This window comes from Triticum urartu, chromosome 3 (assembly GCF_003073215.2).
Source record: "Triticum urartu cultivar G1812 chromosome 3, Tu2.1, whole genome shotgun sequence".
Lineage (NCBI taxonomy): Eukaryota > Viridiplantae > Streptophyta > Magnoliopsida > Poales > Poaceae > Triticum > Triticum urartu.
In genome coordinates this window covers 201,395,365-201,419,587 of record NC_053024.1, presented here as the reverse complement: position 1 = coordinate 201,419,587, position 24,223 = coordinate 201,395,365, and the positions used below count along the sequence as shown (strand labels likewise).

Here is a 24,223-nt window from a genome sequence, read left to right as displayed (position 1 = left end):
AGGAAGATGAACATTCAACCAGAACTGAAGGTTCCACAAGTGGATCTGTTGCATCTCCCATGCATACCCGAGTTGCACACAAATCGCCAGACAACCCTGCCCAAAACACAAGAAGCAAAAAGAGGCTGCACATGTGAACATTTGTGTGATTGTGACCTTATAAGATTGTGAACCTGGACCTGTTTATTTTGAACCTTATGTTGAATTTGGACCTTTTACTTCAAACTAGCAAGTGGATGTTATTCGGCCTTAATGTATGTTTGTGAACCTGAGACACTTTGTGTGCTGAAAATCCAGGAAATGAACATTATGTTTGCTTGTGTGTTGGATGTTTTCAACCTTATGTACATGTGTCATGGTAAATTTATTTTTCAGAGAAATTTGGAGAACCATTTGTTGCTGCTGTTGCATGTACAACTCGAGTTTACTTGGTTTTTTAATAGCTATGCCAAGATGTCACGTAAGGATATGTACCATATCTCCATTCATAAATTAACTGATGACCTTGGGTGTAGTGGCTAGCCCGTGCGAGCGCCTCCTAGAGGCCTGGGGTTCGAACCCCTCTACTGCCTATTTTTTACATCCGGGGTTCGAAATGGAGCCAGGGGCATTTCGGTCATCTAGCGCGGTTAACGAGCCATTGACTAACGGTAACGTGAGAAAATGACATTTTTGAGTGTGGCTCTAACGAAACAATGGCATTTTTTAGCAGTGAAACATTTTAATGGCAAAAGTGAATAGTATGGCATAACTAGTGACAAAAGTGATAAAAACCCTTAGGGGTCATTCGGTTTGGAGGATTTCATAACATAGGAATTAGGACTAGTATAGGAATTTTATAGAATGGTACTTGCCACCCTAAGGAATTGGAGCCAGGGGCATTTTTTAGCAGTGAAACATTTTAATGGCAAAAGTGAATAGTATGGCATAACTAGTGACAAAAGTGATAAAAACCCTTAGGGGTCATTCGGTTTGAAGGATTTCATAACGTAGGAATTAGGACTAGTATAGGAATTTTATAGGATGGTACTTGCCACCCTAAGGAATTGGAGCCAGGGGCATTTTTTAGCAGTGAAACATTTTAATGGCAAAAGTGAATAGTATGGCATAACTAGTGACAAAAGTGATAAAAACCCTTAGGGGTCATTCGGTTTGGAGGATTTCATAACGTAGGAATTAGGACTAGTATAGGAATTTTATAGGATGGTACTTGCCACCCTAAGGAATTGGAGCCAGGGGCATTTTTTAGCAGTGAAACATTTTAATGGCAAAAGTGAATAGTGTGGCATAACTAGTGACAAAAGTGATAAAAACCCTTAGGGGTCATTCGGTTTGGAGGATTTCATAACGTAGGAATTAGGACTAGTATAGGAATTTTATAGGATGGTACTTGCCACCCTAAGGAATTGGCTCGCCTCGTTCCTACGCGTAAAATGAGCTTTGAGTGGATGTGTAATTTCCTCCAAAAACACAGGAAATGAATAATATTCCTACGAAATTCCTATACACATTTCCTACAAACCGAACGCATCTATAGGAAATTTTCCTTCGGGATCCTTGTTCCTATGTGTTTCCTATGAAAATCCTCCACACTCAATAGGCCCTTAAGTTTTTCTTGCTAGTTATGCACTTATGAACTTATCCAAGGTTTGGTGCAGAGTAACAAGGACCAAAACTAGAACCGGGAACTATGGTGCAACAACCATATTAAGAAAACAATCTTTCAACCAGTAGAAGCACAACTATTCGCATGACCAAGTCCTGGCCAATGGTGCACTGGCATATGAGTTGATTTGATTGATTCTCATCGTTGCCACTGCACACAAGTTGCAGCATCGTCCCCTGATTTCTCCGGCTACATACACGGAATGCCTGCCCATCTTTGTGATGATTGAAACGCAAACGTGTTGGGACTTGTTAAACCAGTGACTTTGACACTTTCCAGTGTACGGATGAAGCACAAAGAAACAAAAGGCAGTGCGTTCTAGGAACCGCGGTTTAACTCCAAATTGCAACATCTTGCAATAAGAAAGGAGTTCGTTATACTTGTATTATTAGCTTAAACGCAAGTAGTAGTAGGACTGTGCTCCTACGTAGGAGTATGACCAAGCCCCGGTCCAGCCAACATGTTTGTTGCAGAGTTGACTGCCACCTTATATAAACGGCCTGGAAGCAGACAGGCTCTGCATCACAACTTCAACTCCAGGAAGCGTCTTTCTCTGCACACAGACGAGACTGCGCCCACCCCAAGTTCACGGCTAGCTCACAAATCACAATGTCCAAGGTAATTAGTGACCATGTTCTTCCGTTTTGCTTACATGTCTAAAGGTGTACACTTTGTACTAAATGCTTGTGTTTTCACTTGTGAATGAATGACCTGCAGAAGATCGTGATCAGAGCTGATCTCATCGGCGAGAAGTGCAAGAGCAAGATCATGTCAATTGTTGCCAAGCTCGAGGGTACCTATCTTCCTTCCAAGTTCCAACCCACACTATCTTCTTCTTTACCAAATGTATGAAATTTCCAGGGATCAAGTCCATGGACATTGACCAGGACAAGTGCACGCTGACGGTGGTCGGCACCGTCGACCCGGTGCGCGTCGTGCAGAAGCTCAGGAAGTCGTGCTTCGCCGCGACCGTCGTCAGCGTGGACGACGACAAGCCGAAGGAGAAGAAGACCCCCTGCCAGGAGGCCTGCGAGAAGGCCTGGAAGGAGAAGTACGAGAAGGCCTGCGAAGAGAAGTGCGAGAAGGCTTGCAAGGAGCCGTGCTGCGACGACTGCAACAAGGGGACGCCGTCGTACGGCTATGGGTACCGCTGCACGCCGGGCTGCCACTCCAGCCCCTGCGGCCTGCCCAGCTGCCACTACTACAGCAATGGCTACCACGGCTACGGCGTGCGCGCGCCGCCGGCGCCGCCACTGGGATACGCCTGCTATGAGGAGCAGTCACGCGGAGGCGGAGGAGAATGCGGCATCCAGTAAGCCGTGGATTCGTCATCGTCGTCCTGCAGGAGTGTGTATGGCCGTGTCGTTGGAGTTCTCTTTTCGTACAGTGATGATTCCTTTTCCTCTGTGACACGACGGCTTACTTCCGGTTTGATGCTTCAGTCTGCCTATATACTACTAGTGTATAAGTATAATAAAAGCTCATGTCGGCCAGCATTTCTATTTGTAGATACTGATGGTTACCTTATGAATTTATATTGGTGGTTCAAAGTTCACTCCGCCTATGCGAAAGGGCAAATCAAAAGGAACTTATTTAAAATAAAATGAGCTGAAATAAGGCAGTGTGCAGTGTGCAGACGGCTTAATCCAGACAGAATTGACCCAAACTGGATGACAGGAGAACTACCACAGAAGATGGATGCACTGGTAAAACGAAATCACATGAGTTTGAAGGATCATACTGTTTTCAATTTCATCTCTCTTCTCATTCTTTGGTCATTACAAATCTCCAGATTCAAAACCCTACACTGCATTTATCGAATTATACGACTGACCGCATCAGAGAATAAAGTGAGCTACAAGGGATGACAAACTTTGATCATCATCCCATCTACAGATCAAAGTTCATCTCTAACCTTATGATGATGACTACTACATGCAACTAAGCGACCCCAAGTGGCCGAGCCTATAAATGAGAAGCACACCACGAACTCTGTATGTATGCCTTTTCCAATGCCGCATTGACAGTAAACAAGGAGTACTCACTACTCTTTAGAGAAAAATGTTACCTCCGAATCGGAGAGTTTTACAGCACACATATGAGGTAATCAGCTTCCTAATGACCTGAGTTCTTGTAGCGCCGTCATGACCTGCTCCCGGACAAGCTCGAGCCTCTTGAGGTAGACCTCCAGCTCAAGGATCTGCTGCTGCCTCCACTTCTCATCACCGGGCGCCCGAGGGCTCAGTCCAGCCACCCCAAGACCAGCGCCAAGAATATCAGCACCCCCGAATTCCATGCCCAAGCCCAATCCTAGTCCGGTCTGCCCAGGAACAGCAACCGAGCTGATGAGCTCCTTGAGCAGCGGTGACAGGATGCTCCGGACATCAGCTTCAGTGGGGCCATTGGCTGTCACTGGATAAGGAGGCAATGGCGCTGCCGGCACCGGAGGTGGCTGTGCAATCACCGGCACGGAACTCTCGAACGCCGTGATAGCCGGCTCATGAGCCGCATCGGTCAACATCGGAGCAGGCGTTGCAGGGAAGATGGGCGCCTCAATCTCTTGCGCCGCCCTCTTCCTTCCACCACGCCGCGGGCCCCTGCCCCGAGGGGTGTGCGCAGACGCGCCTCCGCCGCCACCCTCCTCGACCGCAGCAGGCGGCTCCGTGACGGCGGCAGCCGCTGCGGCGGCTGCTGCTGCAGCGGGGTTGATGTCGTCCTCGTCCGAGGCGTCGCCCCCGGCGCCGTCGCGCTTGAAGGCCGGGCGCCAGATGTGGCGCGCGACGTCGTAGATGGCGCCCTCGTGCGCGCTCTTGAAGGCGAAGGCGGCGCCCTGCGCGGCGACGCGGGTGGCGCAGACGCGGTACTTCTTCTTGAGGCGGCGCAGCTTCTCGATGAGCTGGTTCTTGGAGAAGTCGAAGGAGAGCTTGCGGCGGATCTCCTCGTAGAAGGGCCCCGTGTCGTACTGGTGCGACGCGAAGGCGGTGCCCCGGCGCGACGTGAACTCGAGGAACCCGCGCAGGATGAGCAGCTCCTCCTCGTCCGTCCACAGCCGCTGGAACAGCCGCCGCGAGTCCTCCGCCGCACTCGCCCCCTGCGGCGGAGGCGGCGGAGCTGCACCGGCGCCGGCTGGGTCGGTGAAGGCGGGGGCTGGAGGAGGCGGGGCCGGGCTGTCGGGGAACGGTGGGGGCGGGGCCTGCTGGGCAGCGGGGGGGGGGGAGTCGTTGGAGGCGTCGCTGTCGGTGCCCTCCTCGTCTTGGTCGGCGGAGGAGGAGGAGCGGGAGCGGGAGGGCGCGGCGGAGGCCATGGTGGTGGTGGGAGGGGGATTAGGGGTTCGGGTGGAGTCGAATCGGGTGCCGGATACGGCGGATAGGACTCGGCCAGACTGCGTGCGTGGCGTAGCGCTAGCGGGCAGGAGGAGTGGCTGCATTGCTTTTGTTTTCTTTTCTCGAGCGGAGAGGCTGCCTTTTGGGGTCCGTTGCCCCGCTGACGCATGGGTCCGGGTGGAAAGACACTGGACCCAGCTGGGAGCGTGTCGCGTCCGACCCAGGATTAGCCAGAACCAGGTGACTGCTGAGGTACCTACGAAAAGGAATGAGGCAATCCTCAAAAGAAAAAGAAAAACGGAAGGGAAGCGTGACGTCGTTGGGAAGGAATAATGGAGTGCATCGGCCCGTGGGTCCGCGGTGAAATGGTCCCTCCCATGTGTTGTGAGTGGAACTCGGCCCAATAGCCCACATCAACGCGTAGAGAGCAGCAGGGCCCAGGTTCGAGCCAGTCCAGCCAGCGAGGACCGACGGGCTGAACACAAACGGAACAGAAGAAAAACTAGGTCGCTCCTCTGCTCCGCCGCGCCTCCCACCGCCTCCTCTACTCCGCCGCGTCGGGCGCCAGGCGCCGTATCCTCTACGGCCGGTAGGGGCGTCGAGCACGTCGACGCGTTCCCCGCCGTCTCGCCACTTGGCTTCGATCAACGGTAGTTTCCCCAAGAACCCCCAATCCCCATCGCGTCTTGATGGCTCACTCATTTTCCTTATCGATTTCATGCTATGGAGATCAAAGATGAGGAGATTAATATACTGTGCTGCCCTTGTACTGATGAGGAGTACTTTGCTGGTCATTAGGCATTGTATTTCAGATTATTATAGTAACAATTGTGCAGTCCAGCCATGTTTACTTTTGGGAATAGCACAAGCGCTTACTTCTTGACCCTGGTTTTTATTCCCAATTTTATTTAGCCCTTGGTTTGAGAGGCAAATTGAACCCTGCCACAGACTTGGAATCTGCGATTCTTTTTTGTTTCCAAAATCCACTCCAATGTACGAGTGTACTGCTGAAAGCTATGCTACAGTTAATTGCCCTTGTGGTCTTACTGCTTTTGTTATTTGCATATAGTCTCATTCAGTGGCGGAGCTACAGGGTGGCCAGGGTGGGCCGCGGCCCACCCTGGGATTTTGACCCGGCCTATACCTATATACATGGGCTAGAGAAGGAAAAAAACGGCCCAACAACACTTTGACCCAAAACAACCAACGCTCTCGCTCTCAGCCAAACCCCAGGCACCACGCACATACAGGCATACAGCGCGCTGGCCCTCTACCCGACACCCAGCCGCCGGCCGCCCCCGTCCCGGCCTCTGCCTGCCTCGCGGGACGCCGGTCGCCGGCCGCCCAGGAGTCTCCTCTGCTCCTGGCCTCCTGCCTCCCCATTGCGCCCTCGCCCTGCCCGGCGCTCGGCGCCAGCCTTGCCACCGCCCCCGGCCGCGACCCTGCCCTGTCCCGGCCGCCTGGCGCCCCTGCAAGCCGGCGGCGCCGCCCAGTCCGCACTACGGCACTCGGCTCGGCCTGATTTGAGGTACCGTTCATCCATTCCCAAATTCCCCAATTTTTGATTTAGGGTTTGCTTGCTGTTTGTTGTGTTGTGCATTGCCTGTGTGGTAATATAATTTTTGATCCGAGTAATTACTAGTTACAAGGTACAGGACAACATCCTAAACTGAGAAGAAAAGGCTAATTCAGACATCTTACACTGGTTCATGGTTGCATCAGAAATCTGAGACTGTTAATTTTGTTTTGTACTTTTGAGGTATTGAACTGAATGTTGAACTTACTGTCCAGGTCCAGCCATGCTTAATTAAACAGAATTCATGTTGTATTATGGGTCTTAATTGGATTGAGGGGCTGTAATAAGGTTGTGTATTTAGTTTCATGCTCACAGCATCTTCACTCAAATGGCCAGTAGCTTAAGCTACTGTTGGAAAGGCGTGTAATTTACGCATGCTTTCAAACAGAGTTGGAAAGGAGTACCAAACTACCCATCTGTTCCTTCCCTTTTCTGCCATGAGTTTAGTCAAGAGCAAGTTGAGAAATAAGATGGGCGATAGTCTTTTGGATGATTGTCTAGTCACATACATTGAGAGGGATGCTTTCTCCGAGGTGAATGAAGATGATATAATTGACACCTTCATGGCAATGCAAAAGCGTGAGCCAGAAACATAGTCTTTTTGAACTTCTCAAGGTATGTACTATGGTCCATGTAGTATGTACTATGTAGGCTTTTTAATGCAAAACAGAGATTTAATTGAGGATTTTAGTGTTTTTGCAAGTCCATATTGTGATATTGATCTATTTCTTTGTGATATTGGTAATTAGTTAGAACTTTCACATGTCATATTGCTTATCAAAAAAATAATTGGGGCGGACCACCCTGGTGTCAAATGCTAGCTCCGCCACTGGTCTCATTGCACAATTATATTAAGTTATCCATGATCCATCTCCTGTTTCGTTTGCTGTCAGCTGTCCTATAGACCAGGATCATTGCAATACGTGTTAATTGTTGATTTGTCTTTGCACTAAGAATCTCTGTACCGTTCATCACTCTTCACTAGTGCGATAAATATGGTATTTGCTGTCAGCATAACAAACATTGACATAGTTTTTGTTTGTAAGTTTGGTGCCTCACTTTAGTTACTGTATTATTTATCATATGCACACGCCTACTCATAATGCAAGAGGAGATACATCCAGGCTGTTTTCGTCTGCTATTACTGAAGCCCTAGGTAGCTTGCTTCTAGTGTTCTAAGTGTGTTTTGTTCTGTAAAGTGAACCATTGAATCCAAAATTATCCTTTTCTCTGAGATATCCTGATCGATCCATAAGTTTGCTGCAGATTGATTTGATTGCTTTTCTGATAGCAGCCTGTTCTCCTATGGCACTGGGGGGGACAACTGAAACCTCACGTCCCGCTTTAAGTCCACCCTGCTTGCCACAGGCTGTCGGCTTGTTGTGTTAGTGCATGAATGTCTCACACGGCCAATAGGATGAATATATCTGGTGGCTGTGTGGTCTTGGCATGTCGATGACATGGGGTTTGTAGGGTTGACATCTCCGTTCTTTGAGTGATCTTGGTTCACCCGCATTAGATTATGATGATAAAGGTATAAATCTCTGTTGTTTGTCTGATCGTGTTATGCAACTTCCAACATACATTGCCCAAAGGAATTCGACATCGTGAAGTACCACTAATCCTAGCCTACATGGTGTCTATCAATAGAATGGAGAATTGTGGGTTGAACATAATGACCAAAACAGTGTATGTATTACTTAGTAGTGAATATGGTAAAATAGCATGTCCAAACCCAGCAGTTGGTCCTGATGAATTCAACCCCCTAAGGTCCAACTTAGACAATAATAAGGCAGAATGTCTTTCATTATGCCAAAAAGGCAAAATGTCTTTGATTTGCATATTATTGTATTAAATATGCGTTTTGACCAGGACAAATTATGCATCATACATCTCATTTGTCAAATCTACAGTTCTACAATTTGACATTTGTTCTACTAATGCCAATCTTCCCTATCACGGTATTCATCTTTTTTCTGCTTTAACCTGTTTGCCACGCTGTGTTCTCGAATCTCTACTGGTCCTCCCTGATAACTAATGTAGTGATAGGATGTTGCTTCATATGTCCCCGTTCCTCTTCAAAATCACTTAATCACATGTAGTCATATGGATGATCACATACTTGGCAGTTTATTCTGTAGAATAGACTTCATGAACAAGTAGAACTTCCACTTCCTTTGAAGGCCAAAATGTACAACAGTGGTAACACACAATTCTAGCTCACCCTTCATTCTTCTGGAGCATGGATGTTGGATATTACTTTGTAGTGTGTTACTGTAAATCTAAATTGATTAGCTGCTGTGAAATTCTCTTAGTTTTATGTGCTAAGCAAATACTCCCTCCGTCCCATAATATAAGAACGTTTTTGACACTAGTCTAGTGTCAAAAACGTTCTTATATTATGGGACGGAGGGAGTAGATGTGTACTCATTATAATCCATGAGAAATCAAATCAGAGCATAAATCTATTTGCATTCATTATCCTATCAGGCAGCTGATTTTACATTTTAAAAAGAGAAAAGTATACCTTTTGTCCCTCAACTCTTGGTGAAGTCTAGATTTGGTCCCTCAACTTCAAAACCGGACAACTTGCACCTCTAACTACCGAAACCGGACAAGGTTCGTCCCCGGACTCGGTTTTGACCGGTTTTGGTGTTGACTCACCCCGGTTTTGACCCGTGCTCACTCATATTCCTGTAATTTTTTTATATCCGTGAACTTTTTGAAATCCACATACACTTTTCAACTCCGCATAGTTTTTTCAAGGTCACATATTTTTTTCAAAAATAAACATACTTTTTTCAAATCAGCAAACTATTCTAAAATTCACATACTTTTTTCAACATTTACGTACCTTTTCTAAATCCCCGTATTTTTCCCAAGTTTGTGTAATTTTATCAAATCCAAGTATTTTTCAAAGCCATGAACTTTTTTTGAAATTCGCATACTTATTTCAAATCCACATGCTTTTCAAAGTCCGCATTTTTTTCAAATCCGTGTTCCATTTATAATCCATGAACTTTGTTTGAAATTCACATACTTGTTTCAAGATGAAACAATTTCTGAAATCCACATATTTTTGCATAAAAGAAGTCCATATCCGCGTACTTTTTTCAAGTTCGCATAAAATTTTCAAATTCATGAACTCTTTCAATAAAATGTACTCAAATTTGAAAGTGTACATCAATTTTAAAAAATTAAATGAACTTAAAAAACTAAATGAACTTTAAAAAAATACGCATATTTGAAAAAGTACATGAACTTGTAAAAAGTACAAAAATTTTAAAAAGGTTCACGTATTGAAAAAATAACCGAATTTGAAAACATCACGTGGACTTGGAAAAGGTATCCAAATTTGAGTCGGAACGGTCAAAACCGGGGTGGGACAGTACCAAAACCGGTCAAAACCGTTACCAGGGATGAATCTTGTCCGGTTTTAGAAATTAAGGGTGCAAGTTGTCCGGTTTTGGAGTTGAGGGACCAAATCTAGACTCCGTCAAGAATTGAGGGACGAAAAATATACTTTTCTCTTTTAAAAATGATATCACATCCTCCAATATTATTTGTTACTTTTTGCTTTTTGCATTTCATTCTTGAAATTGCTTGGGAAGGAAAAGGTATTTAACTACAAATAATTTCAGGAAGCAAGTGTGCTCTGAAGTCCGAACTGCTGAACCTCTTGTCAACTCCAGCAAACTAGCAGAGCCTTCTATCACCAAATAAAAGGGCTGTGATGTCGCTACGGCAGCTACTGGGATGGTCAGATGGAGAGGTGATGCGGCCGGAGTCAAAGCCGTGTTCCCGACTGATGCGCCACACTGCTGGTATCTTCTCAGTTGGTGGTGGCCTTGCTTTCTGGGTGCTTTGCCGCCTTCACTATGGTAATCCTTCCTGGCCATCCACATATTTTCCGTTTCAATATCTGGTCTATTCATCTTGAAACATATATTTGTTAATACTACCATCAAGGATGTAAATCTCATTGCTCCCGTATCCATATAGTACTGTGATTGTAGTTTTGGCCTTGTCATTAGCAGTAGTTTTGACCTTTTGGTGTTGGTCCCTCGAAGCAATTCAAAACTGAAAGTATTTTGCTGACCCTGTTTCATTATCTAGGTCCAAGGATAACGGTTCCAAGGAGTCTCAGGTGGGCATCCTGTGGAGCGATGGGCACGAGCGCGACGGCAGCCATGCTTGTGCGGCTCTTCAGCCCGGAGTGTGAACCACAGAACATAGCAGCTTTCGACAGACCTGAATACAAGCCTGCATAGTGTCATGGAAATCCAGGGCCTGGTCTGCCAAGCCCTATGCGAGTTTGCTGATTCGGCCCTTGGTGATGCCTTACAAGATGTTTATGCATAAATGTACCTCCCCTGAAATTGGACACCTCTGTTTCCCACACTCTGGCCGCCGTCATTTTCTTCTGAAACTAGGAGCTTTTTGCATCAAATCTGGAGCTGGTACCTTTTGCATCAAATTTGGTTTCCAAAGTGGGGTAGTGATGTATTGCTGGACACATTTTGAGTGATGATAAGTTGCACTCAGTTAACCTAATGACTTTCGTGAGATACATAAACATACTCCGATTTGACCCGATGATGTGCGGTAATAATAGGCGCTGGCCTTCAGTGTTTAAGCCTTGGTTACTACTGTACAGTATCTTATTTTCCAACTGCTGAAGGCAAGCCCGTTAATAAGATCTGTTTGTTCAAAAAGAAAAAAAAGGCAAGCCCGTTTACAACTGTACGTCTAGGACAAGGATCCGAGTTGATGCTGATCTTTTGGCTGTTATTTTTGGCCTGTTTCTTTACAGTTAAATCCTGCTAATTTTTATCGACAGTTACTTGCTTCTAATTAATCCTGGATATTTTAAGAACTAGAAGTAGACTCGGTGTTGGTATCGGACTTTGTACAAGTCTACATATAGCATATTCCGTCGTCGGAACGTCGTAGTTGTTCAGAAGCTCATCAAATCTTTCCTTCGTTTCGCGTCGCAGCAACGAGAGACGCTCTCGACGTCGCAATGCAGCTGGTGCTGTGTGACTGCTGCCCGCCGTGCGCGCCGGACCCGCGGGCGCGGACGGCGGCCACTACGAGGAGCTGCCCGTGTCGGTGCCGCCGCACGTGCCGCGGGGGCTGAGCAGGGACGAGGCGCCCGGGCCCGGGCTGGACCAATGGGAGGAGGGAGCGTACGCGGAGGCCGTGGAGCAGCTGGCCGCGCCGCCGCCTGAGATCACAGAGACGGGCGCCGGAGACGCGTGGCCGTGGCTACGGGCGGCTTTCGCGTCGGTCTACGAGATGGTGGTGGCGCCCGTGTCGTCCTGCGGCCGCTCGTGACGAAAGTGAAGCCGGTCGTGCCTCGTGCGTGCGCGCGTTGGGTGCAGAGATCGCGAACTCTCGATGGGCGGCACGGGCCAGAAGCTGCTGTTTCTCCGTGAGATATTTCCGGCGGACACGATAACGATACGCCTGGCCCCGCGCTTTGCGTCGGCGTGCAGGCGTCTCGCTTACACCGCACGTGTTGCAATCGCATGTTTCAATCCGTGTCGTCTCGGAGCCGAGAAAGAAGAATCTATGCTCCAAGTCGACGAAGCATGGGCATCTCGAGCTCTCCGGGTCGAAAGGATGCTCATCTTCATACGACCTCCTGCGACGATCGTACGGGGAACAACTCCAAAGGGAGAGCGCGCTGGCCGGACTGGACTCCCGAGCACCTTGTTCGATCCAGGAGGACTTCACATCGGGAATCTGATAGCTAGGTACTCCCTCCGTTTTTTTAAGTCTGCATATAAGGTTTCGTCAAAGTTAAGCTTTGTAGAGTTTAACTAACTTTATATTAAAACATATAAACAATCACAATATGAAATCAATATTATCAGATGCACCATGAAACGTATGTTCATACTATATAGTTTTAGTATTGTAGATGTTCATATTTTTTTATATAAATTTGGTCAAACTTTGTGCAGTTTGAGTTTGATCAAATCTTATATACGGAGTAAAAAAAAGGAGGGAGTACATGTCGTTCTAATTTGCCCCTTTCTTTCTATTGTCCCTTTCGTTCAGAAATTCACGGAGGCTTAAGATACTACTCCCACCAGTGTAAAACACTATTATATTATGGGATAGAGAGAGTAGCTAACTGTATTATATGGTTTCAGACTTCGGTGAAATGGTTGCAGTGTTGTAGTATTTTTAGCGTTAGTCTAAGTCCCTCTCATCCTTGTAAAAGCTCTCCTTTTGGACAGAGATGAAGTACCTTTTTGTTACGGGCCGTGAAATTTTAACTACTACTCCCTCCTTCCCATAATATAAAAGCATTCTTTATACTAACTTTCACCGTGTACTTTTAAATTTTTATAGTAAATACAATGAAATTAAAATCTCAGAGAAGAGGACAACATTTCATAAAGTAAGGAAGGCAAGGTGTTTTGCGTAAACTAATATTGCAATTTTTTTTTGCTAAAAGCATTATGCAACACACCTAATCAGTGGCGAGCCAGGTAGAAACTGCTAAGGGGCCAAGGCTAAAACATGAGTGTTTTGACGGTGCAAAATGCCAGGTAGATCAATTAACACCCTTATATTTCTTTACAGAGGGTGTATCTCATCTAAGCCCTCCCTCAAAAAATTCCTTCACGTTCAAAGTTGAGGCAACTATTGTGGCAAATTAGGCTGGCATGGAGAGATTTCGGCCACAAGTGAACAGCTGCCAAGGTCGGTGATCCGCTTTTCATGATTTGCCAATTGTTGTACATATATAGCTACCAGGTTTAAAGGACCGACGATTCAATTTATTCACAACGACAAGTATGACATTTTCTAATGCATTTCACATACCAAAAGAAAATAAAGTTCCATCCATTTGGTGAGGTTTTGACCAGAGTAGTTGCTAGGGGGGGGGAGGGGGGTTGGTGTGCTGCTATTTCGCCTTAGTTGCGGCTCAAGGGATTTACAATGTGGAGTTTTCGTTCTTGACGAGGTGTGGAGGGGGGGCTTTATTGGAAAATCATTAAAAATTTACAAACAAACACTAGTAGAAAAAGGGGCTTTCGTTCAGGCCTGGCCAGCCCATTAGTCCCGGTTCTGTCACGAACCGGAACAAATGGATGCATTTGTCCCGGTTCGTGAGCCCAGTGGGCCGGCCGGGGCTCGTGGGCATTGGTCCCGGTTCGTATGGACCCATTTGTCCCGGTTCTAGGCACGAACCGGGACCAATGGGCCTCGCTTCTGGCCCACAAACATTGGTCATGATTCTTGGCTCGAACCGGGACAGAAGGCTGGGCTTTAGTCCCAGTTCCAGCCACGAACTGGGACAAATGAGTTGCCTATACATACTCCGTCGCCGTAGCAGAGCACTCCACGGTGCTCTGTTTTTTCTGGCCGGCGAGGAGAGGGCATTTGGGTGCTCTAGCTCACCTCCTATGCACATGAGGTGTTCGATGAAATGCCCGAGCCACGCTAGTTAAGCTTTCTTCTCTCGAAGCTCGACCTCCAAGCTCCATTTTTCCCGAGATTTGTCTAGATTTAGCGATCCGTCGCGTCCCGTCCCCGTCTTCACCACCGTCGATCGCCCGCGCCGATCTCGTCGCCTGCACCACCATGGTGAGCCTCTTGTTCTTATCTTCTTCTGAAAGAAAAAATTCTTACTTTAGATAGATACTTGTCTAATTTTCTTAATTTTATTATTGCTTGTTATTATATAGTGCGATGATTTTGGTATCCGCCCCCGTCGGCCCTCGTCCTGACTATGATTCAGATGTGGTATATATTATCTTTTATAACTATTTGGTTCATTTATTGTTTATGACAATTATGCCCATCAAGTTGACATAGATTTTATTTATGTAGGAGGTAGTTGAACCGGAAATTTCAACCAACCCTATTGTCGAGAGGTTAAATTTAGTTGAAGAAGAAAACAATTACTTGAAGGAAAAAATAAAAAATTGAGGAGGAGAAGATGATATTGGAGTTGCATGTTGCGGATGTCGTCGATGATCACAAGATCAAGATGGATGCAATGCGGTTGAAGATTGAAAGATTAGAAAATATGTCATTCATACCGAGGCTTGGTATCATTATGTCATTGAATCAATTTTTACCTTGGTTGTGATTATGATCGCATTTGTTGTTGCATTGAAAGGTTTTACATAGTTTCAATTATGGTTTAACTAGATGCTCTCAAGAGCTATATGTTGTTCAATGAGAACTATGTATGTACTTTGTTTTTAATGTGATGATGAACTTCTATTAATTTGGTCACTTATCTATTCATGAGAGCTATATGTACTAAATTTATGATGTGGCTTTGAATGGTGTATTTTTGAACACAGAAAAACTATGGAGTTCAAACAAGTTAAAAAATTAAATCCCTTTGTAACAGACGAGTTTCCATATGAAACCCTCATACTTCGAAAGAGATTGTCCGTTTTGTACACGAAGTGCATCCAGTTTTTGCCGTAACCCTCTCTATTTTCTTGCACATGCTATATGGGTGAAATGATGATACCATGCCAACTTTCAACCTTTTCAGAGTTCATTTGTAGTGTTTTTCAATTTCAGGGTCTTATAGTTGAAAAAAAATCAATAAATGCATGAAAAATAACAAATGAAGTCAAAAAGGATTGAAAATTGATGATGTGGCTTTGAATGGTGCATTTTGAACACAGAAAAACTATGGAGTTCAAATAAGTTCAAAAAATGAAATCCTTTTGTAACACACGAGTTTCCGTATGAAACCCTCATACTTCGAAAGAGATTATCCGTTTTGTACACGAAGTGCATCCAGTTTTTGCCGTAAGTCTCTCTACTTTCTTACACATGCTATGTGGGTGAAATGATGATACCATGCCAACTTTCAACCTTTTTAGAGTTCATTTGTAGTGCTTTTCAATTTCAGGCTCTTATAGCTCAAAATAATCAGTAAATGCATGAAAAATGACAAATGAAGTTAGAAAGGGTTGAAAATTGATGATGTGGCTTTGAATGGTGCATTTTGAACACAGAAAAACCATGGAGTTTAAATAAGTTCTAAAAAATGAAATCCCTTTGTAACAGACGAGTTTCCGTATGAAACCCTGATACTTCGAAAGAGATTATCCGTTTTGTACACGAAGTGCATCCAGTTTTTGCCGTAAGCCTCTCTACTTTCTTGCACATGCTATGTGGGTGAAATGATGATACCATGCTAACTTTCAACCTTTTCAGAGTTCATTTGTAGTGCTTTTCAATTTCAGGGTCTTATAGCTAACAAAAATCAGTAAATGCATGAAAAATAACAAATGAAGTCAGAAAGGGTTGAAAATTGATGATGTGGCTTTGAATGATGCATTTTGAACACATAAAAACTATGGAGTTCAAATAAGTTTGGAAAAATGAAATCCCTTTGTAACATACGAGTTTCCGTATGAAACCCTGATACTTCGAAAGAGATTGTCCGTTTTGTACACGAAGTGCATCCAGTTTTTGCCGTAAGCCTCTCTACTTTCTTGCACATGCTATGTGGGTGAAATAATGATACCATGCCAACTTTTAAACTTTTCAGAGTTCATTTGAAATGCTTTTCAATTTTAGGGTCTTATAGCTCAAAATAATCAGTAAATGCATGAAAATTAATAGCAAAAAGAATTATCATAAAATAAAATAAATAAGTAATTTAAAACAAAATAATATAAACTTTAATAAAATATATAAGTAGAAACAAAATAAAATAAACTTTAATAACATAAATAAAATTTACGAAACTAAAATTATCAAAGTATTTTCTCTTCAAAACATTATAAGCAAACTCTAAAATTTATGAAACTAAAATTATATAAAACTGATGCAACTAAAATTATCAAAGTATTTTCTGTTCAAAATCATTAAAAGCAAAAAGAATTTTCATAAAGAACTTTTTTATTAAAAACGTTAATAGCAAAAAAATTATCATAAAATAAAATAAATAAGTAATTAGAAAAAAAATAAAATAAAATAAATAAGTATTTTTTTGTAAGTAGAAACAAAACAAAAAAATAAAGCAAAAAAAACAAAAAACTAGGAAAAAATAAAAAAAATGACTAGAAACTCATCCATGGGTCAGGATTCAGGCCCGCAGAAGGCCCATCAGGCATAGCAGTCACAATTAGGCCCGTAAGCCTGCAATGAAGAGGAGCTCGAGAGGGGTGCAGCAGTGGGGCTTATAAATCACTGCGCGCCCCTCTCAACTAGCAAGGTGGGACTAAACTCCCACCATCACCCCGCTGTCTTTGGTCCCGGTTGGTGTCACGAACCGATACCAATGCACCCCCTTTAGTCCCGGTTGGTGCCACCAACCGGGACCAAAGGCCGCCGCTTCCCGCCCTTTGGGCTGCTGGGGCATTGGTCTCGGTTGGTGCCACGAACCGTGACCAATGCCCTGGGTATATAAGAAAAACACTTAGCAGTTTCGACCAAATCCATCACTTCTTCCCCCGACGCCCCTGCTCCTCCTCGCCGTCGCCGCCCGACGCCTGCTCCATCTTGCCGTCGCCGTCGCCCGCGCCCCTGCCCGCCCCCGCTGTCGCCGTCACCCGCGCCCCTGCCCCTGCCTGCCCCCGCCGTCGCCGTTGCTCGCGCCCCTGCCCCGGCCCGCCCCTGCCGTCGCCGTCGGCCGCGCCCCTGTCCCGACCCGCCCCTGCCGTTGCCGTATGTGTATGTATGTATGGATGGATGTGTAGTTATATTATTTTAGTTTATATTTAGTTTAGTTTTAAGATTAGGAAAATTTGTTATGTGTGGTTATATTTATTTAGATATATAGTTAATTTAGATGTTGTAATTTGTTCATAAAAATTGTGCACTTTTGTATAGAAACTTTATTTTTTTTCATATGTACAAAAATGTAGAATGAAAACGAAAACAAACATATAAGAAAAAACAAAGGAAAAAATGAAGAAGGAAAAGAAAACCGCCTGGCCCGCCCACCACCGCATTTTCATAAAGTGTTTCCACCGAGTCCACGTCGCATCCATCGAGCACCCGCGGCGAAGCAAGTCTTTTTTTAAGGTAGTTCTTTGTTAAAGTGAGGGGGGACGCCGGGAGCACCTCCTGGCCCTCTCGCTCGACCAAAACTCTCAAGGACACCCAAACCCTAGAAAAAACGATGTCGGTCTCCTACCTCCTCCCGCCGCGCCCCTACCCAATCGACAAACTCTCTTGAGGTCACCCAAATTTACCAAGTTAAAAGAGCGTTGTCGTCGAGGCCACCCCGAACCCTTGAAGCGTTGTTGAGGCCACCCCAAACCCTTGAAGCATTGCCGAGGCCACCCCAAACCCTAGAGAAGCGTCGAGGCCAGGGCACTAATATGATTTCTTATTGTGCTTAGCTAGCTAGTTCTACGTTTGCCACTAATATATCCATCTGTCATGTTTGAATAATAATTGCCATGTTGTAAATATTTGCAGAAACTATGGATCCGCACCCCCGAGACGAAGCAACAGAAGCGGTGTTGGGGGAGATAATCGCACACGGAAGTGATGCCGTCTTGTCGCTTCTCAACGACACATGCACCGATGGTCTGGAAAGACAGGATGAAGAAGCAGGCTACGGTGATGATCAAACAATGGAGGGGGAAGGACACCGTGATGACGGCTCCGGTGACCGAACGGAGTCCGGCCAGGTATATATATTAATTAATTAAGCATGTGCTGACTATAGCTAATTGATGCATTAATTGTTTTTGGTATGCACACATATTAACTCTCTTCTTTTTCTTCTTTTCTAGCCCTCCGGATCGAGCAACACTTCGGTAACGAGACGAGGCCCGAAGAGAAAGTTGTGCATGGATGAAAGGTACATGATCATCGAAATTGATCGCGCTGGCCAACCGATTGAACCCCTCCGGACCAAGGAAAAATTTAATGCTCAGTGCGGGGTTCTAGTTAGGGACATGATCCCGATCAGCATTGAGCAATGGTTGAAGCCTAAGAACAAAGACTCTCAGGTGTATTATGTCAGCGATAGGCAGAAACCTGGTTTTTGGACCGCGCTGCAGGAAAATTTCACCTTCCCGCCAGAGGAGGATCCAGAGAATCCAGTTAAAAAGCCAATGATCAAGGCTTATACTCTTAAGAAGATGGCTGAGCTATTCAGGAGGTGGAAGAATGAGCTGAAATCATCGTTTGTCGACCAAGACAAGACTCCAGAATTCATCGCCCGATTTGAGAAGATCAAAGATCAGTGGCCCGCATTTGTCACCAAAAAGAAATCCGAGAGAGCAGCGAAGATGTCAGCGACAAACAAGAAAAATGCTGCAAAGAAGAAGCATCACCATCGCACGGGGTCATGTGGCTACCTGAAAGCCCGACCGTTGTGGGACAAGGCTGAGAATGACCTCATTGATAAAGGGATCGAACCAGAGATGTGACGCTGGCCAGACCGTTGCAGGACTTGGTTCTTCGGGGTTGGGGGAAAATTGGACCCTGTAACAGGGAAGTGCGTTTGGACCAACGAGCAACTGAACACACCCATCGAGAAGCTTCAGGAGTATATCGGAAAGGCGTAGCAAGGGACGTTCATTCCGGACAGAGAGAACGACGAGCTCACTGAGGCCCTCGGGAATCCTGAGCACCCCGGACGGACCCGAGGCACGCTAGGCTCCCTTTCATGGAAGGCTGGATTTCCCGACACAGGCGGTTACAAACGCCGGGAGAGGAAGAATAAAAAGGAGTTGACCCAATTACAGGCGCTGCACGCAAGGGTACAAGCGCTAGAGGAACGAGACGAGGCCCGCAGCACGCGACCTGCCGAAGCTACACCCGAAGCTACCCCGCCATCTCATCGGAGAAGCAGCGTAGCTTCCACGGAGCTGCTTCAGGAGCCTATCTTCATGGCTCCTGCTAGCTACCCCGTGGATGCCATCACGGAGTCTCAGAATTGCCACCTTATGACGCAGTGGATGGAATTTAAAGTCAAGGCGGCTGTTGGCTCTGTTGCACCTCCTGAACCTGGCGCAACTTTTCACTGCCGGGCGATTCCATAAGGATATGCTAGGGTGATGGTGGATGAAATCACAAAAGGATTTGAGGACCTCCGGCTTGACCACCCTACGGGTGACGGAGAGACTCGGCTGGGTTCTTGTCTGAAGACTCCATGCCTATGGCAGAAGGAGCTCATCAACCTTCCGAATTGGACGCCTCCGCCTCCTCCGGCGAGTCAGGGCACTCCGCCTCCTCCACCGCCTCCTCCTCTGGCGAGTGATCAGGGCACTCAGCCTTGTTCTCCGGCGCATGGCGGCACTCCGCCTCCTTCTCCGCCTGCGCCGGCACGCCCGAGCAGCCACCATCCTCCTCCTTCTCTGCCTCGCCAGCAAGGGCGGAAGAGACCCACCACCGCCCCGGCTGCTCCGGCGCGTCGTAGTCCTTCTCCTCTGCCTCATAAGCAAGCACAAAAGAAGACAGCCGCAGCCGCTCTGTCTGCTCCGGCGTCTAGCAGTACAGCCAGAGGCGGGAGGCAATACAGATTCGGTCCACCTCTCAAGCCTCTAGAGAAGTTACCATACGAGAGGACCGTGGAAGAAAATGCGAAGATCGTGGAAAAAGAAGTGAAGAACTTCTTTGAAGGGGTGAAAGCAAAGAGACATCCACCTCCGGAGGAGAAGGTAGACCTGGTGAAATCAAAGCGCACTATCGATGCCCTGAGGAAACCACCAAAGTCTCCGCTGAAAAACAACTATGAGCGCATTACTGCAAAGGTATATATCGAAGCGGAGCGGTCGGGAAATACTATCAGTGATCGAAGGTTAGCAGAACGACGAGTTGGGAAAAAATTTCCCAGCTCGACGAACAAGCGGACCAATCGTGCCCCCCGCTCAAGGTGTCTAGCGATATCGTCACTAATGATCCGAGGATGGTACCCGGTTATAGCAATCTTGAAGATTACCTGCCTGACGATGTACATTATGATTTCTTGGAGGTGGGAAAACACCAATACCATTACGGGAAGCCTCTTGTCAAAGATGAAAAATCTCTAACAACGATGATGCGAAGATTCCATGATTGGTACATGAAAACCTGCAGAGAGTCTGGGGGGACGAATACTTTGTATCTGAGAGTTAAAGAGGAGCACGACCTCGTTGGAATTGATTTGTTGACTGTTCCATTTGAGGAGTTCTTCCAGTGGTTCAATCAAAAGGCCCTCGATAAATTAACGGTCACTTGCTACTGTCTGTAAGTACTACTTGTGTCATTAAGTCTCTATATATAGCTCAACTCTTTCATTGCATGTATATATGATTATCCTCACTATATTATGCCAATTGAAGATCGTCGAGTGCAGAAAAGCAGAAATGTATGATATTGGGTTCATTAACACAAATCTCATAGATGAATTTCAGGTTAAAAAGAACGCCGATGATGCTGAGGCCAACTTGCTCAAATCATTGATAATAAATCAAAACAAAAATAAAATACTCTTTCCTTACAACTTCAAGTGAGTGTTACTGTCTTGTTCATATTCGGTTTCCCTTATTACTCGAGCGAGGTTATAGTAATGTAATTGATGAGTTATGCATGCGTGCGCAGCTTCCACTATATTCTTCTGGAGATTAAGCTTGAGCAGGGACTGGTAACCGTCTTAGACTCGAGACGAAAAGATCCCGAGACCTATGCGGACATGACTAAAATTCTCAACAAGTAAGTTCAATCGATCATTATCGCACCATATCGGCAACTTTTTGTTGATTTCCTGATATCTCAAGTAATAATTATTTTCTTTGTCTTGCAGGGTTTGGAAAAAGTTCACCGAAGAAGCTCTGGGACTGTCGAAGTGCGATATACATATCCGAAAGTAAGTACTACTAGCTAGCTAGTTCTGCGCATCTCCCGTTGATTCTAGCTACTTTCATCAATGCCATTTATAATACTTCATTATCAGTTTGATTGACCTCTATTTCTCGTAAAGTGCTTTAATTGACCTCTATTTCTCGTAAAGTGCTTGTGGCAGGAATAAGGGAATGATTACTGTGGATACTACGTGTGCGAGTTCATCTACAACGCGACTTGCAAAGATAAGCGGGGCTACTCTAAAAGACAATTTGATATGCGTAAGCAATAATATTCACAATTTCATTTTATTACACCATCATTTCTGTTGAGTTTCATTCATATATATATGTATTAACCCCTTCTTCAAATTAGACGTGGGAGATGCGGAATGAACTCCTACCAGAAGATCGCATGGAAGCAATTCAAGAGGAATTAGCGGGATTCTTTCTTAACCACGTCATCAATAAAACCGGAGAATACCATGTGGACCCTGAGTTCATATATAATTAGGGGATTATATTGTAAGAGATCTTATATTGTATATATGTAGCCAGTAGCGTCGGATAGATATACAAAAACTTGTTGTTCGACCAATCTCTCGGAGAAGGAGAGGTCGATCACTTCTCTCGGTATGCATGACGAACTTCTGTACTTAATGGTTTCCTTCATTTTCTTACTAGCTAGCGTGTCGAGGGCCTCTCTATACGTATAGTACGTAGCGTCGACCAAGCACGGAGATAAGAGAGGACACTTCTCTCTATTAATTAATTAGCTACCTAACACAATATATGAAACACCTTAATTAACCATACAAAACCCCCAAATCCACCCCCTTTCAGAAAAAAACAAAAACCCTAGCCCCTGAACAGCTGACGTGTGGATGCCTATTGGTCCCGGTTGGTGCCATCAACCGGGACTAAAGTGCCTCCTGCCTGGGCTCGCAGCACCGGTCACGTGGAGGCCCATCTGTCCCGGTTAGTATAAGAACCGGGACTAAAGGCCTAGGGAATTAATAACGATCCTTTAGTCCCTGTTCCCCAACCGGGACAGATGGGCCTTATGAACCGGGACAAATGACCCTTTTTCTATTAGTGAAATATTCCTCTGCCGCATAATATAAAAACGTTTTTAACACTACAGTATCAAAACTGCTCTTATATTATAGGAGGGAGGGAGTAGTTTGCTAAAAACTAAGGGCATCCTCCATCCACACATCGGTGAGGCGTCCCAATCATGCTAATAAAGCTAGAACATCTGCAATTATATTATAACTTTCTGAAAGTTTTTGTAACGACAAGTTCCCTCCTTCCTCCGCATATGAGAGCCTTGATCCCCCGAATAATAGGGCCAAAGGTGTGGGAAAATGTATACATAATTGTCCAGTCACTACCGGAAAACGGGCATACGCCGACGGCCAAACCTATGCCTATGGCTGCCGTCGGCCTAGTTTGAGATATGCCGACAGCCCAGTCCTGGCCGTCGGCTTACACTGGCCGTCGGTTTACGTGGATCTATGCCGACGGCCGCCGTCGGCACAGAACGGTCGTCGACCTAGCCGCTGACATGCCGACAGCCGTTGTCGGCATAAATCAACCGTCGGTATAACTGTGGGCCCGGCGACCCCGCCCGTGACTAGCGGCTAACGCTGTCAAACCTATGCCGACGGTCGGGACGGGCGACCCTCGGCATATCTCCGCATGCCACATCACCGATCCGCGGCATAGGTATGCCGACGGCAGCCGTCGGCATATCTGCCACGTCATCGGCATAGCTATTTTTTTTACATACTTTTTTTGCATATGTTTTAATGCTTTTTTTACATACGTTTTTTTGCATATGTTTTTATGCTTTTTAAAAAATATGTGTTCATGCTTTTTTATGTATTATATGAATATATATGTAGTTTGTAATTTTTTCCATAGATTATGAACATATATATATATAGTTTGTATTTTTTCGAGCACATTAATAATATGCTGTCATGTTCTTTTGAATATAGGTCCTTAAATTTTATTAAAATCAAAAACAGCTATGCGATAGAAGTTGAGTGGCGGTTGCAAACGCCCGGCACCCGTCTCCGGAGTGTGACCCCCTCACGTCCGCGGTGTGCCCCCCTCACGGACGGCGCCGCCGCCAGCATCTGGAGGGCGGAAACAGCCGCATCGGGTCTATACGGAGGGGACGTTGCTCTCAAGTGTTTCTATGGGATGACCTACCACAACCGGGTGGTGTTGTGGCATGTTCGAAGAGGCGGCACGCATCTCCGGGGCATGGCCCCCCTAACGGACGGTGCCGCCGGCACCTGGAGGGGGAAAACGGACGCATTGGGTCTACACGGAGGGGATGTAGCTGTCGGCTTGGCCCGGATGTTGCTCCCAGGTGTCCCTCTCTGAGCTGACCTGACACAACTGGGTGGAGAGGTCCACTGTTCAAAGCCCGTCCATGAAAAGTCAAAGGGCTAGATCTCGTGGTCAACCGCTCCAGGGTTAGGCGGGACGGGGGCCCTGAGGGGGTAGCAATGCCACCGGAGCATCGCACTGGCCCCTCATACATGCGGGGTGGTGTGGTGGCATGTCCGAAGAGGTGACACACGTCTCCGGGGTTTGGGCCCCCTCACGGACGGTGCCACCGCCGGCACCTGGAGTGGGGAAACGGATGCGTCGGGTGTACACGGAGGGGATCTTGCTGTGGGTCTGGCCCGGATGTTGCTCCAAAATGTTCCTATGGGTTGACCTAACACAACCGGGTGGATAGGTCCACTGGTCAAAGCCTGTCCGTGCAAAGTCAAAGGGCTAGATCCCGTGGTCAAATGCTACAGGGTTAGGCGGGACGGGGGCCCTGGGGGGTAGCAATGCCACCGGAGTGTCGCACCGG

The 24,223-nt window shown here is 46.1% G+C and overlaps 3 protein-coding genes across 5 annotated transcripts; 2 read left to right on the top strand and 1 right to left on the bottom strand.

Moving 5' to 3' along the window:
• The first annotated feature begins 1,838 nt into the window (after window positions 1–1,838).
• Window positions 1,839–3,168, top strand: LOC125543596 (heavy metal-associated isoprenylated plant protein 39-like). The gene is made up of 3 exons (XM_048706983.1): window positions 1,839–2,284; window positions 2,384–2,459; window positions 2,528–3,168. The coding sequence occupies exons 1-3, from the start codon at window positions 2,276–2,278 to the stop codon at window positions 2,980–2,982; spliced, it is 540 nt and encodes a 179-aa protein (XP_048562940.1). The 5' UTR covers window positions 1,839–2,275; the 3' UTR covers window positions 2,983–3,168.
• A 207-nt stretch (window positions 3,169–3,375) lies between these two features.
• Window positions 3,376–5,093, bottom strand: LOC125543595 (probable transcription factor At3g04930). Its single transcript, XM_048706982.1, has one exon. It carries the CDS (start codon window positions 5,091–5,093, stop codon window positions 3,774–3,776), a length of 1,320 nt encoding a protein of 439 aa, XP_048562939.1. The 3' UTR covers window positions 3,376–3,773.
• Window positions 5,094–5,470: 377 nt separating this feature from the next.
• On the top strand, window positions 5,471–11,141 carry LOC125543597. Of its 3 annotated transcripts, none has more exons than XM_048706985.1 (3): window positions 5,471–5,639; window positions 10,207–10,446; window positions 10,682–11,141. In XM_048706985.1, the coding sequence occupies exons 2-3, from the start codon at window positions 10,299–10,301 to the stop codon at window positions 10,834–10,836; spliced, it is 303 nt and encodes a 100-aa protein (XP_048562942.1). In that variant the 5' UTR covers window positions 5,471–5,639; window positions 10,207–10,298; the 3' UTR covers window positions 10,837–11,141. The 3 variants fall into 3 exon arrangements, with proteins under 3 accessions (XP_048562942.1, XP_048562941.1, XP_048562943.1); XM_048706984.1 differs by lacking the exon at window positions 5,471–5,639 and adding an exon at window positions 6,197–6,517; XM_048706986.1 differs by lacking the exon at window positions 5,471–5,639 and adding an exon at window positions 6,954–7,180.
• Window positions 11,142–24,223: the final 13,082 nt, after the last annotated feature.

Excerpts from the sequence above, each read along its gene's own strand:
- LOC125543596 (XM_048706983.1), top strand. Across the intron at positions 2,460-2,527 it reads AATTGTTGCCAAGCTCGAGG|GGATCAAGTCCATGGACATT; the intron begins GTACCTATCTTC and ends TGAAATTTCCAG.
- LOC125543595 (XM_048706982.1), bottom strand. The coding sequence starts at position 5,093 with ATGCAGCCACTCCTCCTGCCCGCTAGCGCTACGCCACGCACGCAGTCT.
- LOC125543597 (XM_048706985.1), top strand. The coding sequence starts at position 10,299 with ATGTCGCTACGGCAGCTACTGGGATGGTCAGATGGAGAGGTGATGCGG. Across the intron at positions 10,447-10,681 it reads GCTTTGCCGCCTTCACTATG|GTCCAAGGATAACGGTTCCA; the intron begins GTAATCCTTCCT and ends TTCATTATCTAG.